The sequence below is a fragment of the Myotis brandtii genome, unplaced genomic scaffold (genome assembly GCF_000412655.1).
Source record: "Myotis brandtii unplaced genomic scaffold, ASM41265v1 scaffold133, whole genome shotgun sequence".
NCBI lineage: Eukaryota > Metazoa > Chordata > Mammalia > Chiroptera > Vespertilionidae > Myotis > Myotis brandtii.
Window position 1 is genome coordinate 1063573 of NW_005354718.1, and position 14393 is coordinate 1077965.

The 14393-nt window shown below is 41.1% G+C and overlaps 2 protein-coding genes across 2 annotated transcripts in view; one reads left to right on the top strand and one right to left on the bottom strand.

Moving 5' to 3' along the window:
* Window positions 1-11190, top strand: part of EIF2AK4 (eukaryotic translation initiation factor 2 alpha kinase 4) — a 97913-nt gene extending 86723 nt beyond the window's left edge. Inside the window, exons 35-40 of the mRNA XM_014534850.1 lie at window positions 4278-4336; window positions 5347-5444; window positions 6933-7001; window positions 7508-7552; window positions 8944-9062; window positions 10037-11190. Of these exons, the coding sequence (XP_014390336.1) occupies window positions 4278-4336; window positions 5347-5444; window positions 6933-7001; window positions 7508-7552; window positions 8944-9062; window positions 10037-10094 (448 nt within the window). The 3' untranslated portion in view covers window positions 10095-11190. The remainder of the gene's footprint in view (window positions 1-4277; window positions 4337-5346; window positions 5445-6932; window positions 7002-7507; window positions 7553-8943; window positions 9063-10036) is intronic.
* Window positions 10953-14393, bottom strand: part of SRP14 (signal recognition particle 14kDa (homologous Alu RNA binding protein)) — a 3780-nt gene continuing 339 nt past the window's right edge. The window contains exons 2-5 of the mRNA XM_005860324.2: window positions 14174-14255; window positions 13901-14013; window positions 11852-11884; window positions 10953-11344 (exon numbers count right to left, since the gene is read on the bottom strand). Of these exons, the coding sequence (XP_005860386.1) occupies window positions 11255-11344; window positions 11852-11884; window positions 13901-14013; window positions 14174-14255 (318 nt within the window). The 3' untranslated portion in view covers window positions 10953-11254. The remainder of the gene's footprint in view (window positions 11345-11851; window positions 11885-13900; window positions 14014-14173; window positions 14256-14393) is intronic.

Sequence of the window (14393 nt, forward strand, 5' to 3'; positions counted from 1 at the left end):
AGCAGAGGGAGCGAGCAGCCTTTGAGTCACAAGCATGAGCAACAAGAAAGAACAGTGACTGAGTCAGCAGACGCCCAAAGAGAACATGGGGTTCTGCCATGCGGCTCCCCACTGCTGGGCCGGGCGGTGGTGTTTCAAACAAAGAAAGGAAACCACAGAGCCTTGCTGCTGCTTCGACTCCCAAAACTCGCCTCCTGCTGCCCTTGAAATTGACTCCAGGCATATTATCTGTAAACCAAGAGCTGTTGCAATAGGTTCGCTGTTTCCCTCTGTGGCTGAACCCCAGAAAGGGTGCTTGGGGTGGGACCCTGCAGAGGTCAGGGGTCACCATTACTGTGAGGGCATAACAAACCCCACCCCCAAGCAGCATGGAGGTACTGTCCTATGGAAGCCAAGGAGGCTCAAATCTGGTAAAAAATCTTTAGATTCAGCGCCATCTACTGTAACATAGTAGAAAGACCTCTTCAGAGATAAATGTGAAAACAAAGAAGGGAGCCCTGACCGGTTTGGCTCAGTGTATGGAGCATCCGCCTTCGGACTGAAGGGTCCCGGGTTCGGTTCTAGTCAGGGGCGTATGCCTTGGTTGCGGGCGCATTCCCAGTGGGGGGCGTGCGGGAGGCGGCTGATCGATGTTTCGCCCTCATCGATGTTTCTCTCTGCCCCTCTCCCTTCCTCTCTGTAAAAAATCAATAAAATATATTTTTTTAAAAAAACAAAAACAAAGAAGGGCAGCAAATACCATGAAGAACCACAGTAATGATGCGAGAAAGTACTGACAAGCAATTCAGTGCACTCAGAAAACAAATGAATGAACAAAAGGAGTATTTCTCCAAGGAAATTGAAACTTTAAAAAAGACCATATCAGAAATACTGGAAATGAAGCAGGCAATTTAGGGAGATTAAGAGTGAACTGTTGAGCATAGAAAACAGAACCAACCAGTTAAAGGAAAGAACTAGTGATATCGAAGATAGGAATCAAGAGGGAAGAAGAGAGAGACCTGAGAATAAAGAAAAATGAAAGAGCGCTATGAGACTCCCTGACTTAATCAGAAAAAGTAATATCAGAATCATAGGCATAGTGGAGGGGGAAGAGAGGAAGCATGGACTAGAGAGTCTATTAAAACAAATAGTGAATGAGAACTTCCCAAGTCTATGGAAAGAACTAGATCCTTGAGTCCAAGAAGCAAACAGAACACCTAGTTACTCCAATCCAAGAGGCCCTCTCCAAGGCACTTGGTGATAAAGCTGTCAAAAATGAATGACAAAGAAAAAATTCTCAAAGCATCCAGGGAAAAAAAGGAAGTGACCTACAGAGGAAAACCCATTAGAATTTCATCTGACTTCTCAGCAGAAACTACAAGCCAGAAGAGAGTGGAGCTAAATATTCAAACATCTAAAAGAGAAATTACCAGCCACGAATAATATATCCAGCAAAATTATCCTTTAGATATGAAGGGGAAATAAAGACATTTCCATACATTTAGAAGCTGAGGGATTTTATCACCAAAAAAACCTCCATTGCAGGAAATACTCAAGTTTTCTACCTGAAACAAAGAACATGTCACAACACTACGAGTAAGATCCCCCAAAACTTATAGCGTAAACAGGGATAACTTGTGACAACAAAAACATACAAGAGGAAGGGGGGAAGGTCTGAATTGGCAAAGGAAGATGAAGATCAGATATATTCAAGATATCCCGTATTCATGGATTGGGAGAATCAACATAGTTAAAAATGACCATATTACCCAAAGCAATATACAAATTTAATGCAATCCCCATCAAAATCCCAGTGACATTTTTTAAAGAAATAAAACAAGAAACCATCAGATTTGTATAGAATCACAAAAGACCCCGAATAGCCAAAGCAAGTAAAGATAGTCTCTTCAATAAATGGTGCTGGGAAAATGGCAAGCCACATGCAAACGAATAAAACTGGATTACAGTTTGTCCCCATGTGCAAAAATTAATTCAAAATGGATCAAAGACCTAAACATCAGACCTGAAACAATAAGTTACATAGAAAAAATATAGGTACTAAACTTATGAACCTGGGTCATAGAGAACATTTTATGAACTTGACTCCAAAGGGAAGGGAAGTAAAGACAAAAATAAATGAATGGGACTATATCAAACTAAAAAGCTTCTGCACTGCAAAAGAAACTGGCAACAAAACAAACAGGCAGCCAACCAGATGGGAGATGATATTTGCAAATTGTAGTTCCAACAGAGGTTTAATTTAAAAATATATATAAAGAACTCAGCACCAAAAAAACAAACAATCCAATCAAAAAGTGGGCAGAGAACCTGAAAATCCATCTCTCTCAAGAAGACATACAAACAGGCAATATGAAAAGATGTTCAACCTCACTGGAAATTAGGGAAATGCAAATCAAAACTACAGTGAGATACCACCCTGTTAGAGTGGCCATTATCAACAAGATAAGCAATGACAAGTGTTGGAGAGGTTTTGGGAAAAAGGGAACCCTCATTCACTGCTGGTGGGAATGTAGACTGGTACAACCACTATGGAAAGCAGTCTGGCAATTCTTCAAAAAATTAAGAATAGAGCTACCATATGACCCACCAATTTCACCCCTGGGTATATGCCCGAAAAACTCAAAATCATGTATTCAAAAAAATATATGCACCCTTATGTTCACTGTGGCATTATTCATGGTGCACAAGACATGGAAACAACCAAAGTGTCCTGTGGTAGAGGACTGGATAAAGAAGATGTGGTACATATACACAATGGAATATTACTCAGCCATGAGAAAGGATGGAATAGCACCATTTGCAACAACATGGCTGGACCTTGAGAACATTATGCTAAGTGAAGTAAGTCAGACAGAAAAAGTTAAGAACCATATGATTTCACTCATATGTGGGATATAAAACTGAAACTCATGAACACAAACAGCATGTGGTGGTTGCCAGAGGGAAGGGAGTTGGGGGAGCGGGGGTCCTAATATAAGGTGACTTTGGGTGGTGGGCACATGGTGCAATATAGAGATCTTATAACACAGAAACCCACACCTGAGTGGTGGGTGATAGTTCATGTTGTGGGTGACAGTGATGGGTGACAGTTCATGTTGACCAATGTCACCCCAATAAATTTAATTTAAAAATTAAATGCTACTGGTATCTAGTAGAGACCAGGGATGCCACTGAACATTCTACAGTGCACAGGACTGACCACCCACCCCCAACAAAGAATTATGTGGCTCAAAATGTTAATAGTGTCAAGACAGAAATCCTGGGTAATATAAAATAAATGTTTTTGTCCTGGCCAGTTTGGCTCAGTGGATAGAGTGTCAGCCTGCAGACTGAAGGGTCCCAGGTTCAATTCTGGTCAAGGGCACATGCCTGTGTTGCAGGCTCAATCCCCAATAGGGGGCTTGCAGGAGGCAGCCGATCAATCTCTCATCATTGATGTTTTTCTCTCTCCCTCTCCCTTCCTCTCTGAAATCAATAAAAATATATAAAAAAAATAAATGTTTTGCTCTCTTCTCCCTCCCTGGCTCTGCCCCTCCCATCTGCACCTAGCTTCCATAAATTCATCATCAGGCTTTTTCCAAGGGAATATGTTTTTGAAGTCACCAGGTATTAAGGGCTGCAGATCCAAATCAAAGACAGAGATTTAGAAGAGAAAACAAAAAGTCAACTAATTAATAGTGAGTACATGAATACTATTAAGACACTTAATCGGCCAGATGGGATTTAGTTTTAGCAGGAAAGGTTTAAAATCTTTCCTCCCAAATGATTATTCCCCAAGATAGAATGCTATTGTGTCTCTCAAAGGCTAGAAAGTCTTTGAAAGAACATCCATTCACAGCTTTTGAAAGAATCTCCTTATTTACTAAATGTTCTGTGGGTGACAGCCAAGGTTGCTGCCATAATGAAGGAGGGGCCTGCCTGTGCTAATGTTTCCTTGTATTGTGAGGGAAACGGAAAGAACACCCATTACATTTCATTGAAATTAGCTTCTTATATTGAGCCAGGATTTCAAACAGCTGAATAGATCAGAATGTTGTCTTTAGGCATTTGTTAATTTGAAATGACATCCTTTATAATTTTTACCTGCTCTTGACTAAAAGCATAATTAAGTGCAAATTAGTTGTTTTTGTTTTTCCTTCACTAATAACCAATACTTATGAAATATTTTTATATTGAATTAAAAAAATGATTCACTCTAAGTATAGCTCACTGTAAGTAGTCTGTGTTGCCTTTGGCTTATTGACTGTTTTCTTTTTTTTTGTTTTGGTTGTTTTTAGAGAAGCTTCCGATAATCTCGCAGTACAAAATCTGAAGGGGTCATTTTCTAATGCTTCAGGTATAATTACTAATTACAATCTAAACATAATAATGCTTTTATGTGTGTGTGTGTTTTCTGTAAGCACTATGTGGCTAACTCCTTGTTGCATCAAATATATATATTTTTAAGTAACATATATATAATTAATTGTACCAAATAGAATTTATCCCTATGCTTTGAAACTCACATCTTAGAAAATAACAAGATGATTACTAGTGATTACTGGGCATTTGGTGACTTCTGATCCTGGTATTCTTTGTCTTAGTATCTTATTTTTACAAGTGGTTTAATCTTTCTTCAACTTAGTTTATAGTATAGATTTATTAAATGTGGATACTTTTCCTGGAAATTTTCCCCATACACAGGATTGAAGAAAAGTATTTTGAAATCCCTCCGGGAAAGATGATATAGATATAGATATAGATATAGATAGATATAGATATAGATATAGAGATATAGATATAGATAGATAGATAGATAGATAGATAGATTTTTTTTTTCATGGAAGCCAAGCAGGAACAGTGGTGATAGTTATGCCTTTAGTTTCATCACATCTATCTTACTGAAAAATAAGTGTCCTAATTAAGTCCACAAGAAGACATATTTGGCTTTTAACAGAATTGGATCTTTTTGGTTCATTTCTGTTAGCATTGACTCTCTGTCATCATCAGATTTCAAATACTTTGAGAGATTTAAGGACTGTTAGTCTCAGAGATAATGCTTTGTTTTTTTCATGAGTACATGAGGTTTGGGTGACTCATATCGCCTCCCTTTGTTTTTGTCACTCCCACGCCCACCTGAGGAGAGAAGGCTTTTGGTTTTGACGGAAGCGTCCAGACTGTTGGGTGTTGAGGTTCTGGGTTCTCCCTGGGCAATTGCAGGCAGTTGCAGAGACAGAAAACAAGGCCCAGACATCATCTAGCCCCATTGAGTCACCCCAGAGGGATCCTATTAATATTCTCCATCCTCTCGGTGTTAGAGAACATAGGACCAGAGAAGGCCTGATTGTGAAGCTCTCTCTGTTTCAGGTCTGTTTGAAATCCATGGAGCAGCTGTTGTCCCCACTGTGACTGTGATAGCCCCGGAGAAGCTGTCAGCCAGTAGTAAGCGGCGGTATGAGACTCAGGTGCGTTAGTGTCCAAGGCTGTCGAAGGTGAGCTACAAAGGAAGGAAACAGGAAAGGAGAATGAGAGTGTTCTGGAAATATTTTCCTTCCCACTTCCCTAACTTGGTGGCTTCTGAAAGTTGCATCAACACAATCATCTCTCTGGCACCAAGATTTTGCCACATCCATCCTCCAAAGAGGCGTCAGTGTGGACTGTGGGCCCCTAGAAGCAGCTGTCAGAATTATTGGATCTACACAAAAGCTTTCTCATCTGGCTCTAATGGCAGATGGAGTTTGGGGGGCGGGGGGTTGTTGTTGTTTTTTTAAAATATATTTTTATTTATTTCAGAGAGGAAAGGAGATAGAAACATTAATGATGAGAGATAATCATTAATTGGCTGCCTAAATGGAGTTTGTTTTTGCTTTAAATAACAAAGCAGAAGAGATCTATCCCAAGACTTGATGCAAAAATATCTTTACATATATTTTGGTATCTATTATCTGCCTGATTCTGTGCTAAGTGCCATATAAAATAAAAGACATAGGACATGGCCCCACTCCTCAAAGAATTTATAACCTTAGAAGCATATGCATTTTATGCTTGGAGAACAATACATGTGAATAAGTAACAGAATGCTGAATTAAATACCTATAATAATAAAAGGGCAATATGCTAATTAGACCGGATGTCCTTCCAGACGAAGTCAGGGCTGCAGCCTGTGATCAAGGCAGCTGCCATGGCTACAAGGGAGGGATCCAGGCAGCCGCCAAGGCTGCAAAGGCCTACTCCTGCACGAATTTTGTGCATCGGGCCTCTAGTATTTAATATGAGTGTTAGAGTGTATTATAGACACACGGGAGAGACAGAGGTTAGTGTTTGCTTCAGAGATGGTCCCTGAGGGATTGAAAGGGGCAGGGAGAACAGGTTAGGGTTTTCCAATTGGGAGGGACGGAAGGAAAGGCGGCATGGACAGTGCTAATGAGCACGGTCAGGACGCCGGCCTCACTTGGGAAGAAGTGAGTGTTGGAGAGCAGTCATTTTTTAGAAATGTAATTAGATTGAAATACAGAAGATCAGGTTACCTTATTTTTGTAAGCTCTCCTGGCTATTTCTCAGGATGTTGGGTGGAAACCAATTTTTCACATCTTTCTACTGTATTTCAGTTTCATGTTCTCGTTGCTACCACCTTCCCCTTTTTCCAAATTTAGCTTAATACTGAAATCTCCCTGCTTCCACATGAGTTTCACCACACTGAGCTTTTTACTAGGTGTCATCTCAAAATTATAAAGAAATAAGCAACTTAGGTGGGTTTACTAAACAAATTATAGATAGGCTACAAAATCTCATTTCCCGATATCATAATGGGATACACATCTTTCTGAGGTGGATTAAGTGCAAATTCTAGGCCTTGGTTTGTCACCTGTGATTGTTTCCTGGAATAGGACATAGAATGGCAAGAAAGATGGCTTGGTTTGACAGGTTCTGAATTCTGACATGTTTTCTTTTAGGTACAAACCCGACTTCAGACCTCCCTTGCCAACTTACATCAGAAAAGCAGTGAAATTGAAATTTTGGCTGTAAGTTACTTTCTTTAACCTTTTGAGGATGGCGTCTGTCCATACTGTCGAAGTAGTTTCCTCAGAGGCCAGGGCTTTTTTGCTCAGTGTCAGCAGTATTGGGGTACAAGCCTGTTATCACTGATGTGAATCTCGTGTAATCTAAAGAACTGGGGAGAACAATTGAAGGTTTTGTGTTTGTTTCTCCTACTTCCTTCCTCTGAAGTCAAAATGAAAATCATTTTTCTAAATGTTTCAGGCCTTTGCCTCACTAAGCCTACACTGAATGAGGGTAGCAGTGTCAAACCTCTGGAGTGAGTGCAGTATGTGGGAACTAGGAGGATCAGTTCACCAGGGCTGAGATCTTACCGTGCGTGGTTCATTAAGTCTGCTCTATAGCACAATAGCATCCCGGACTCTGCCAGCCACTTTCATGTTGCTCCATCCACAGTGGCACCATCATCACACGTCAGTATGTGCTGCCAGGGGTTCTCTGACAGATGATGTACATTTTTGTGTATTGACAGGTGGATCTACCCAAAGAAACAATCTTACAGTGTTTATCATTAGAGGTAAGCAAAACGAACTCTTCTGCATTGTGGTTTTTAAAATCCCAAAGCTTTGCCAAAAACAAAACAAAACCACTGAAAATGGTATTTTCTTAGTGATGTTAGGTATTTTTTGTCAGTTCCAGGAATTTGGAAACTTGTTCCTTTATGTGACATATATATTACTAAATCAGATTTTAAAAGAATCATACTTTTCTGGTAACTTTCTTTTAAATTTCAGAGATTATTTAACAAATAACTAGTGTTTTTATTGAGTGTCAGGCTCTGGCAGGCCTTGTCCTAAGCATTTTACAAATCTTAAACTCCTTTAATCATAACAAACCCAAGAGAGAGGTACTATTGTTATCACCATTTTATAGGGAACAGAAGTAGAGAGGTTAAATATCTTACTCAAGGTCACCCAACTAGTAAGTAATAGAGCCAGTATTTGAACCTAGGTAAAGTAGTGGAGTCAATGTTCTTAACCACTACTAGTATACATGTCATACCTTCATTCCAACTAGGGAAGCTCATTTATAGAACTAGAAGTGTATGGAAGATCTTTTTGTAAAAATTTAATTTAGGTACTTTTTTATGTCCCACGCCCCCCCCCCCCAAGTACATACCCTAATTATCAAATAACCAAATAACTTGTTAAATTTTGAATAGTTAAACCTTTGCTATTAAGAATGCTTAACTATAATCATAGCTATAGGTGATTTTTGCAACATCATATCAAAGAATACTTTGTCTAGCCCTAACCGGTTTGGCTCAGTAGATAGAGCGTCGGCCTGTGGACTCAAGGGTCCCAGGTTCGATTCCAGCCAAGGGCATGTACCTTGGTTGCGGGCACATACCCAGTAGGGAGTGTGCAGGAGGCAACTGATCGATGTTTCTAACTCTCTATCCCTCTTCCTTCCTCTCTGTAAAAAATCAATAAAATATATTTAAAAAAAAATACTTTGTCTATCCAGATTAAATCAGATGAAAAATGAACTTTGCCCCAAAACTAATGCTTCCTACTGTATTTCCTGTTGTTGTATTATAAGTAAGCATATACCACTACACTGGCAGTGTATTATCTTATGGTCCATTCAGATGGATGCACATCAGAGGTGGTATGTCCAAATTACAAAAAAATAGACAATAGGCAGCAATAACTGGTCCAAAGTCAGATCAGCACACACGGTGCTGCTGTATTGTTAAGCAGATCTGATAAGGTGATCTGCTGTAAAGAAAACTGATGCTTCAAGGAGGAACCCCAGCAGTTTGCCCAGCAGTTCTAGTATCGCACTATAATGATTTCTTCAGTATAACTAAAGGGGGGAATGGCATTGGACTTTCATTAGTGACCCAGAAAAATGCCACTTAATAAACCCTAGTACCTGTTGTTAAGTCTCACTTATTTTTTCTAGTGGGATGCTGATGAACAGGCATTTAACACAACTGTGAAGCAGCTGCTGTCACGCCTGCCAAAGCAAAGATACCTGAAAGTAGTCTGTGATGAAATTTATAACATCAAAGTAGGAAAAAAGTAAGTTATCACTTAGGTACCGCAGATTTCAAAATGGGTTAAAACTCGAGGAGGGGGTTTTTAAGTGACATAGTTTATTGTCTAGAGGTTTGATGGCTGATAAGCTGTTATGTTAGAACTGCAACTCAGGACTGAACCACAGTCATGATCTTGTCAACCACAAAACCGAGGTCTCAGAAGTAACTATCCCAATTGTAAATTTTAATCACCCAGGTAACTCCTAGAACGATCTATATATATAAAAGCCTAAACAACCTTTACGACAAAATGACCAGAATGACTGGTTGACGGGTCGCTATGATGCACACTGACCACCAGAGGGCAGATGCTCAACGCAGGAGCTGCTCCCTGGTGGTCAGTGCACTCCCACAGCAGGAACACTGCTCAGCCAGAAACCGGGCTCACGGTTGGCGAGCGCAGCTGCAGCAGTGGTAGCCTCTCCTGCTCCGCAGCAGTGCTACCGAGTGGCAGCAGCAGCAGTGGTGGCAGTAGGCGCGGCAGGGCCGAGATGAGCTGCGCCTGACCCCGGCTGGGGCTTCTCCCCAGCTGCCTGCTGCTTAACACTGCTATACCCCCTGAGGGGTCCCAGATTTCCAGAGGGTGCAGGCCAGGCTGAGGGACCCCACCCATGCACAAATCTGTGCACAGGGCCTCTAGTGTTTAAGTAATAGAAAACAGCTGTGACTACTTAGCTTTATGTCCTCATGTCAGAAGCCAGCTGTTCACATTCTCTTCCGTTTAAAAGGCAATGACAAAGCATATGAAGCGAATGGTGGTATCCTTGTGTAGGATCTTATACTGCAGACCCTTACCAGTCACAGCTTTTATAAAACTTGTGCAATGTTTTAGGGCCTAGCCTTCCATCTTGTTTTTAATTGAACAGAACTCCTACAGTTAGGTGCTCTAAAAATAAATTTTTACTAACCCTGTTCTCTATCCATTATACTGATCCTACTTTTTCCCTTCTTTTGCAGGGTGTCCGTGCTATTCCTGTATAGCTACAGAGATGACTACTACAGAATCTTATTTTAATCCTAGAGAACAGTCATTACATTGTTCAGACAGGAGCTGTAAAATGTTGTACATTCATTGTAATTTTAAATTAACTTTACATTCTAAGAAGCTGTCACGCAAAGTGGAGCTTTATAAGTTTTTCATTTGTAATATATATATATATAAATTTATCTTTTGCAATAAATGCTTTCATATATTTCCTTTTTAATTGCAAATCTATTGACATGAAAGGTTTTGTGGAGCTAGAAGACAGGAAAACAGCCTTATTCTTCCCTTAGCTCTAATGACTTTAACTCATGAAAATGTCCAAACTGAAGGGCATAAAGAAGTCAAATATCATCATTAACTTGTAATCTTTAGTCTTAATTTTGTAATATGCTTATCCTAAGGTGATTAAGCAAACTCTAATTTGACTATGAGAATTCATTCAAATTTGCTAAAGGAACTATGATAAAATTATATAGCCTGGCCGTGGCTGGTGTTGCATGATGGTTAGCATCTGCCTACGCACCAAAGGATCTTGGGTTTCCTACCCAGTCAAGAGCATATGCCCAGGTTGTGAGCTCCATCCCTGGTAGGGGGCATGCAGGAGGCAGCCAAGCCATGTTGCACTCCCTTTGATGGTTCTCTCCCTTTCCCTTCCTCTCTCTGAAAAATCAGTAAACTATTCTTAAAAAAAAAAAAAATTATATAGCCAGTTGGGAAGAATACCCATGAGCTAACACAACTTTTAATAAAATTTTCAGGTTTTAATACCAATAACCTAGAAAATAGGGCTAAAGCCTATTCATAATCACATCATCCCAGAATCAGTACTTACTGCCAGGAATTATTAATATGGGGAGAGAAAAAGAATAAATAAGAGATAGTCAGTGCTGATAAATAGACAGGTTTAATGATGCATTGTTTTTCACACAGATGCCTACAGATTCTATAACTAAAATCCAGGAATACACAAGTAGGCAACATAGACCAATTAGCCAGATCTAAAATAAACTGGCTTCTTATAACTACCCTGTAAACATCACAGCTCTTCTTCCGTCCAAAACGAACATAATCTCACATGAAAACAGTTAATGTAGGGGAACCAGAAACGTAGTTTTGTGGCCAAAAGTAAAAACCGAAGGAAAAATAGCAATTTGGTGGTTAGTTGGTGAAAGCAGGGAATCTGGAGCCCTTCACTGTGCTGCTTTGCTCTTCTTACTCTTGCTCTTTTTGTCCCTCTTCTTCAGCCCATCCATGTTTGCTCTCAGTAGGTTTGAATAAGCCTAAAAGACACGGAGCACGACCTTAGTGGGAAGAGTTACAAATTGGTGGGGCAGCTGCCCTGTTTCCATAATGGCTTTAGTGTGGCCAAGTCAGAAAGTCTACCTGATAAAGCAAATAATACCATGGGACACTTGTACCTGAAGGAAAGTGGTGTAAGAGGAAAACACTCACATTTTAGCAGCTTCTGCAATGCTCATCCACTGTGAGTTGCACTTCTTTTTTTTTTTTTTTAAGCAAAAACAGATAAACATAGGCAACTTCTTGTTCAACTTTACTATAGGCAGAGCATATCTGAAGCCTAAGATGGCAAAATCTAGCTTATAAAAACTTAAAAGGAAGACAGTATCAGTGTTGAAAGTAAAATTCATAGCCTGGCAGCTCTTAATCATAAACTACTGGTAACATATCATAGGAGAGCGGTGAACCTAAATATCAATGCTCACCCAGTGTTCAATGTTATGCTGACTTGCCCTGAGAAAGGGACATAGATAACAGCAGAAACTCACCATCTGAAACTTATTCACTTCTTTGGAGCTCACCTGGAAAAGAGGAGGGGAAAATGGTCACCCCTAGTATCCATACAGTAACCCCCTGCCTCACCCTAGATAAGAACTCAAAAGCCTCATGAAGACAGCATCCTAATCACTAAAATATTCCTTCTCAATCTCAGAGGTCCTGATACACTAAAGGCTATTTTCCTAATTCACGCTCCTCTGCCTGGGAAGCAGCAAAGTTTGGGCTTTTTCCACATGAGACTTGTGCCAAGATGGGAAAGAGGCAGAATTATGTTCCTAAAGAAGCTGTGCTTCTCACCTCTATTGAAATCTCTTACACACATGGCATCGACTTTTCTCCCTGGGTGCTGAGATGTCAAAGGACTAAGTACTACTCTTTTCTGCAGGATACATTTAAACTACTCCCCATCTTATTTTAAACCTATCTTCCTTTAATTCAGGCCTATTTAAGCAAAATGCAAGCTACCACAAGAAATCCTACCTCTAAAAATTCTTTGCGTTTTCTTATTTCGTGATATCCAACTTTATTTTTTAAAACCCCATAGCTTTACTGTAAATGTCCTCGAGATAACTGGTAAAGGGAGGCACCATCTAATTATGATCTTCAAGCTCACGAATATCCTGTACTGATATGACTGGAAAGGGAGGCCAGTCTGGTTCTGCCCCAGCAGAAAAAAGAATACAGGCATATCTCAAACATTGCGAGTTTGGTTCCAGACCACCACAGCAAAGCGATTATCACAACAAAGCAAGTCACAGCCTTTTTGGTGGTGGAGGGCCTTGCCTTAATTTGTAATAAACGCAACAACTGGCAGCATAATAAAGCAATGCACAATAAAAGCGGTATGTCTGTATTCATTAAAAACCCAGGGAGTCTCTTGGTACTTGAGAGAGTATAAATTTAGTCCAGAGCGCTACTGTTCCCTTTCAAGCCATATTCAACCTCCACCTTGAACGGGAACACTAGTGCTCGGGACTAAATTTATACTCTCTCAAGTACCAAGTCTACATATAGCTACATGCTTACTATGTGAACCACAAAGAAAAGGAATAATTAGCTTAAAAGCATCATCTGGTGAGAAGTTGGTCATGGAAAGCCCAGCACAGTAAGCTAAGGGCATAAGTAATCATATATTCACTGCTCCTTACAATGCTACTATGAGTAAGGACCAATATGCTAATTTTATTTCTACAAAACTTTCAGCAGAACAAGTGTTTGACTCCACCTTCATTTTAATTTTGCTCTTGAGTTTTCTATTACAAAGGTAGTAAAAGAAAGCCCTGATCGCACCCTGGCCAGGTGGCTCAGTTGGTTGGAGTGTCATCCTATAGACCAAAAGGTTATGGGTTTGATTCCCAGTCAGGGCACATACCTAGGTTGCAGGTTTGATCCCCAGTCGGGACACAAATGGGAAGTAACTGATCGATGTTTCTCCCTCTCTCAAATCAATAAAAACATATCATCAGGTGAGGATTTTTAAAAAGAGGGGGAAAAATGCAGATCCCAAAACAGCTGGGGAGCTACACAATAACTACCCTTCATTTAAAACAAAAACAAGCCCTGGACGGTGTAGCTCGGTTGGGCAATGTCTAGTGCGCAGGCTCATCCCGAGTAGGGGTTGTGCTGGAGGCAGCCTTTCAATGTTGCGTTCTCCCTCCAATGTTTCTCTCTTCTCCCTTCCTCTGTAAAAATCAATAAACTATTCTTTAAAAAATAAAATAGCCCTAGCCGGTTTGGCTCAGTGGATACATCGTCAGCCTGCGGACAGAAGGGTCCTGGGTTCGATTCCGGTCAAGGGCACATGCCCGGGGTTGCGGTCCCGATCCCCAGAAGGGGGCGTACAGGAGGCAGACGATCAATGAGTCTCTCTCATCACTGATGTTTCTCTCTCTCTCTCTCCCTCTCCTTTCCTCTCTGAAATCAATGAAAAATAAATGTTTCCTTTAAAAATTAAACAAAAACAAAACCTGGTTCAGATATGCCACCTGCACAGTTAAGTCTTTAAACTCCAAAACTGCAGTGTTAGGAACCCAACTCACCACTGTGCTAATCTTCTTTTTCCCATCAGTTGCTCTTAACAGACACTTGTTGTCTGAGGGCTCGAAGCCCTCCACTGAGCCTTTCCTCGGAATGGGTTTAGTTCGGCCATCGTCTGCAAGGAAAACGCACCCTGGTGACCACAGCCACAGGCGTTGTTAAGAGGCCGGCAAAGAGCTAACAGGCGGGGGAGGAATAGAGGACCCCTCCTCCACCCGCACTGCTCTAGCTCTGCTGACCACCGGATCCGCCACCAGCTCAGGTTTGGCCCAAACCTGGAAAGCGACTTGCTATCTCCACTCTCCGCGGTGGGGTTTGGGACACCGACAAGGAGGAGAGCCGTGGCGGCGGGCCCCACTGTAACCGGGACCGGCTTACGCTGCTAAGCGCTGATAGGCGTCGGTCCCTCTGCCCTGAAGGTGCCCAGTGCGCGGAGGAGGGGAGGAAGGGAAGGCGGGAATGCGTCGGGGGCTGACTCGGGTTCCCCGACACCGG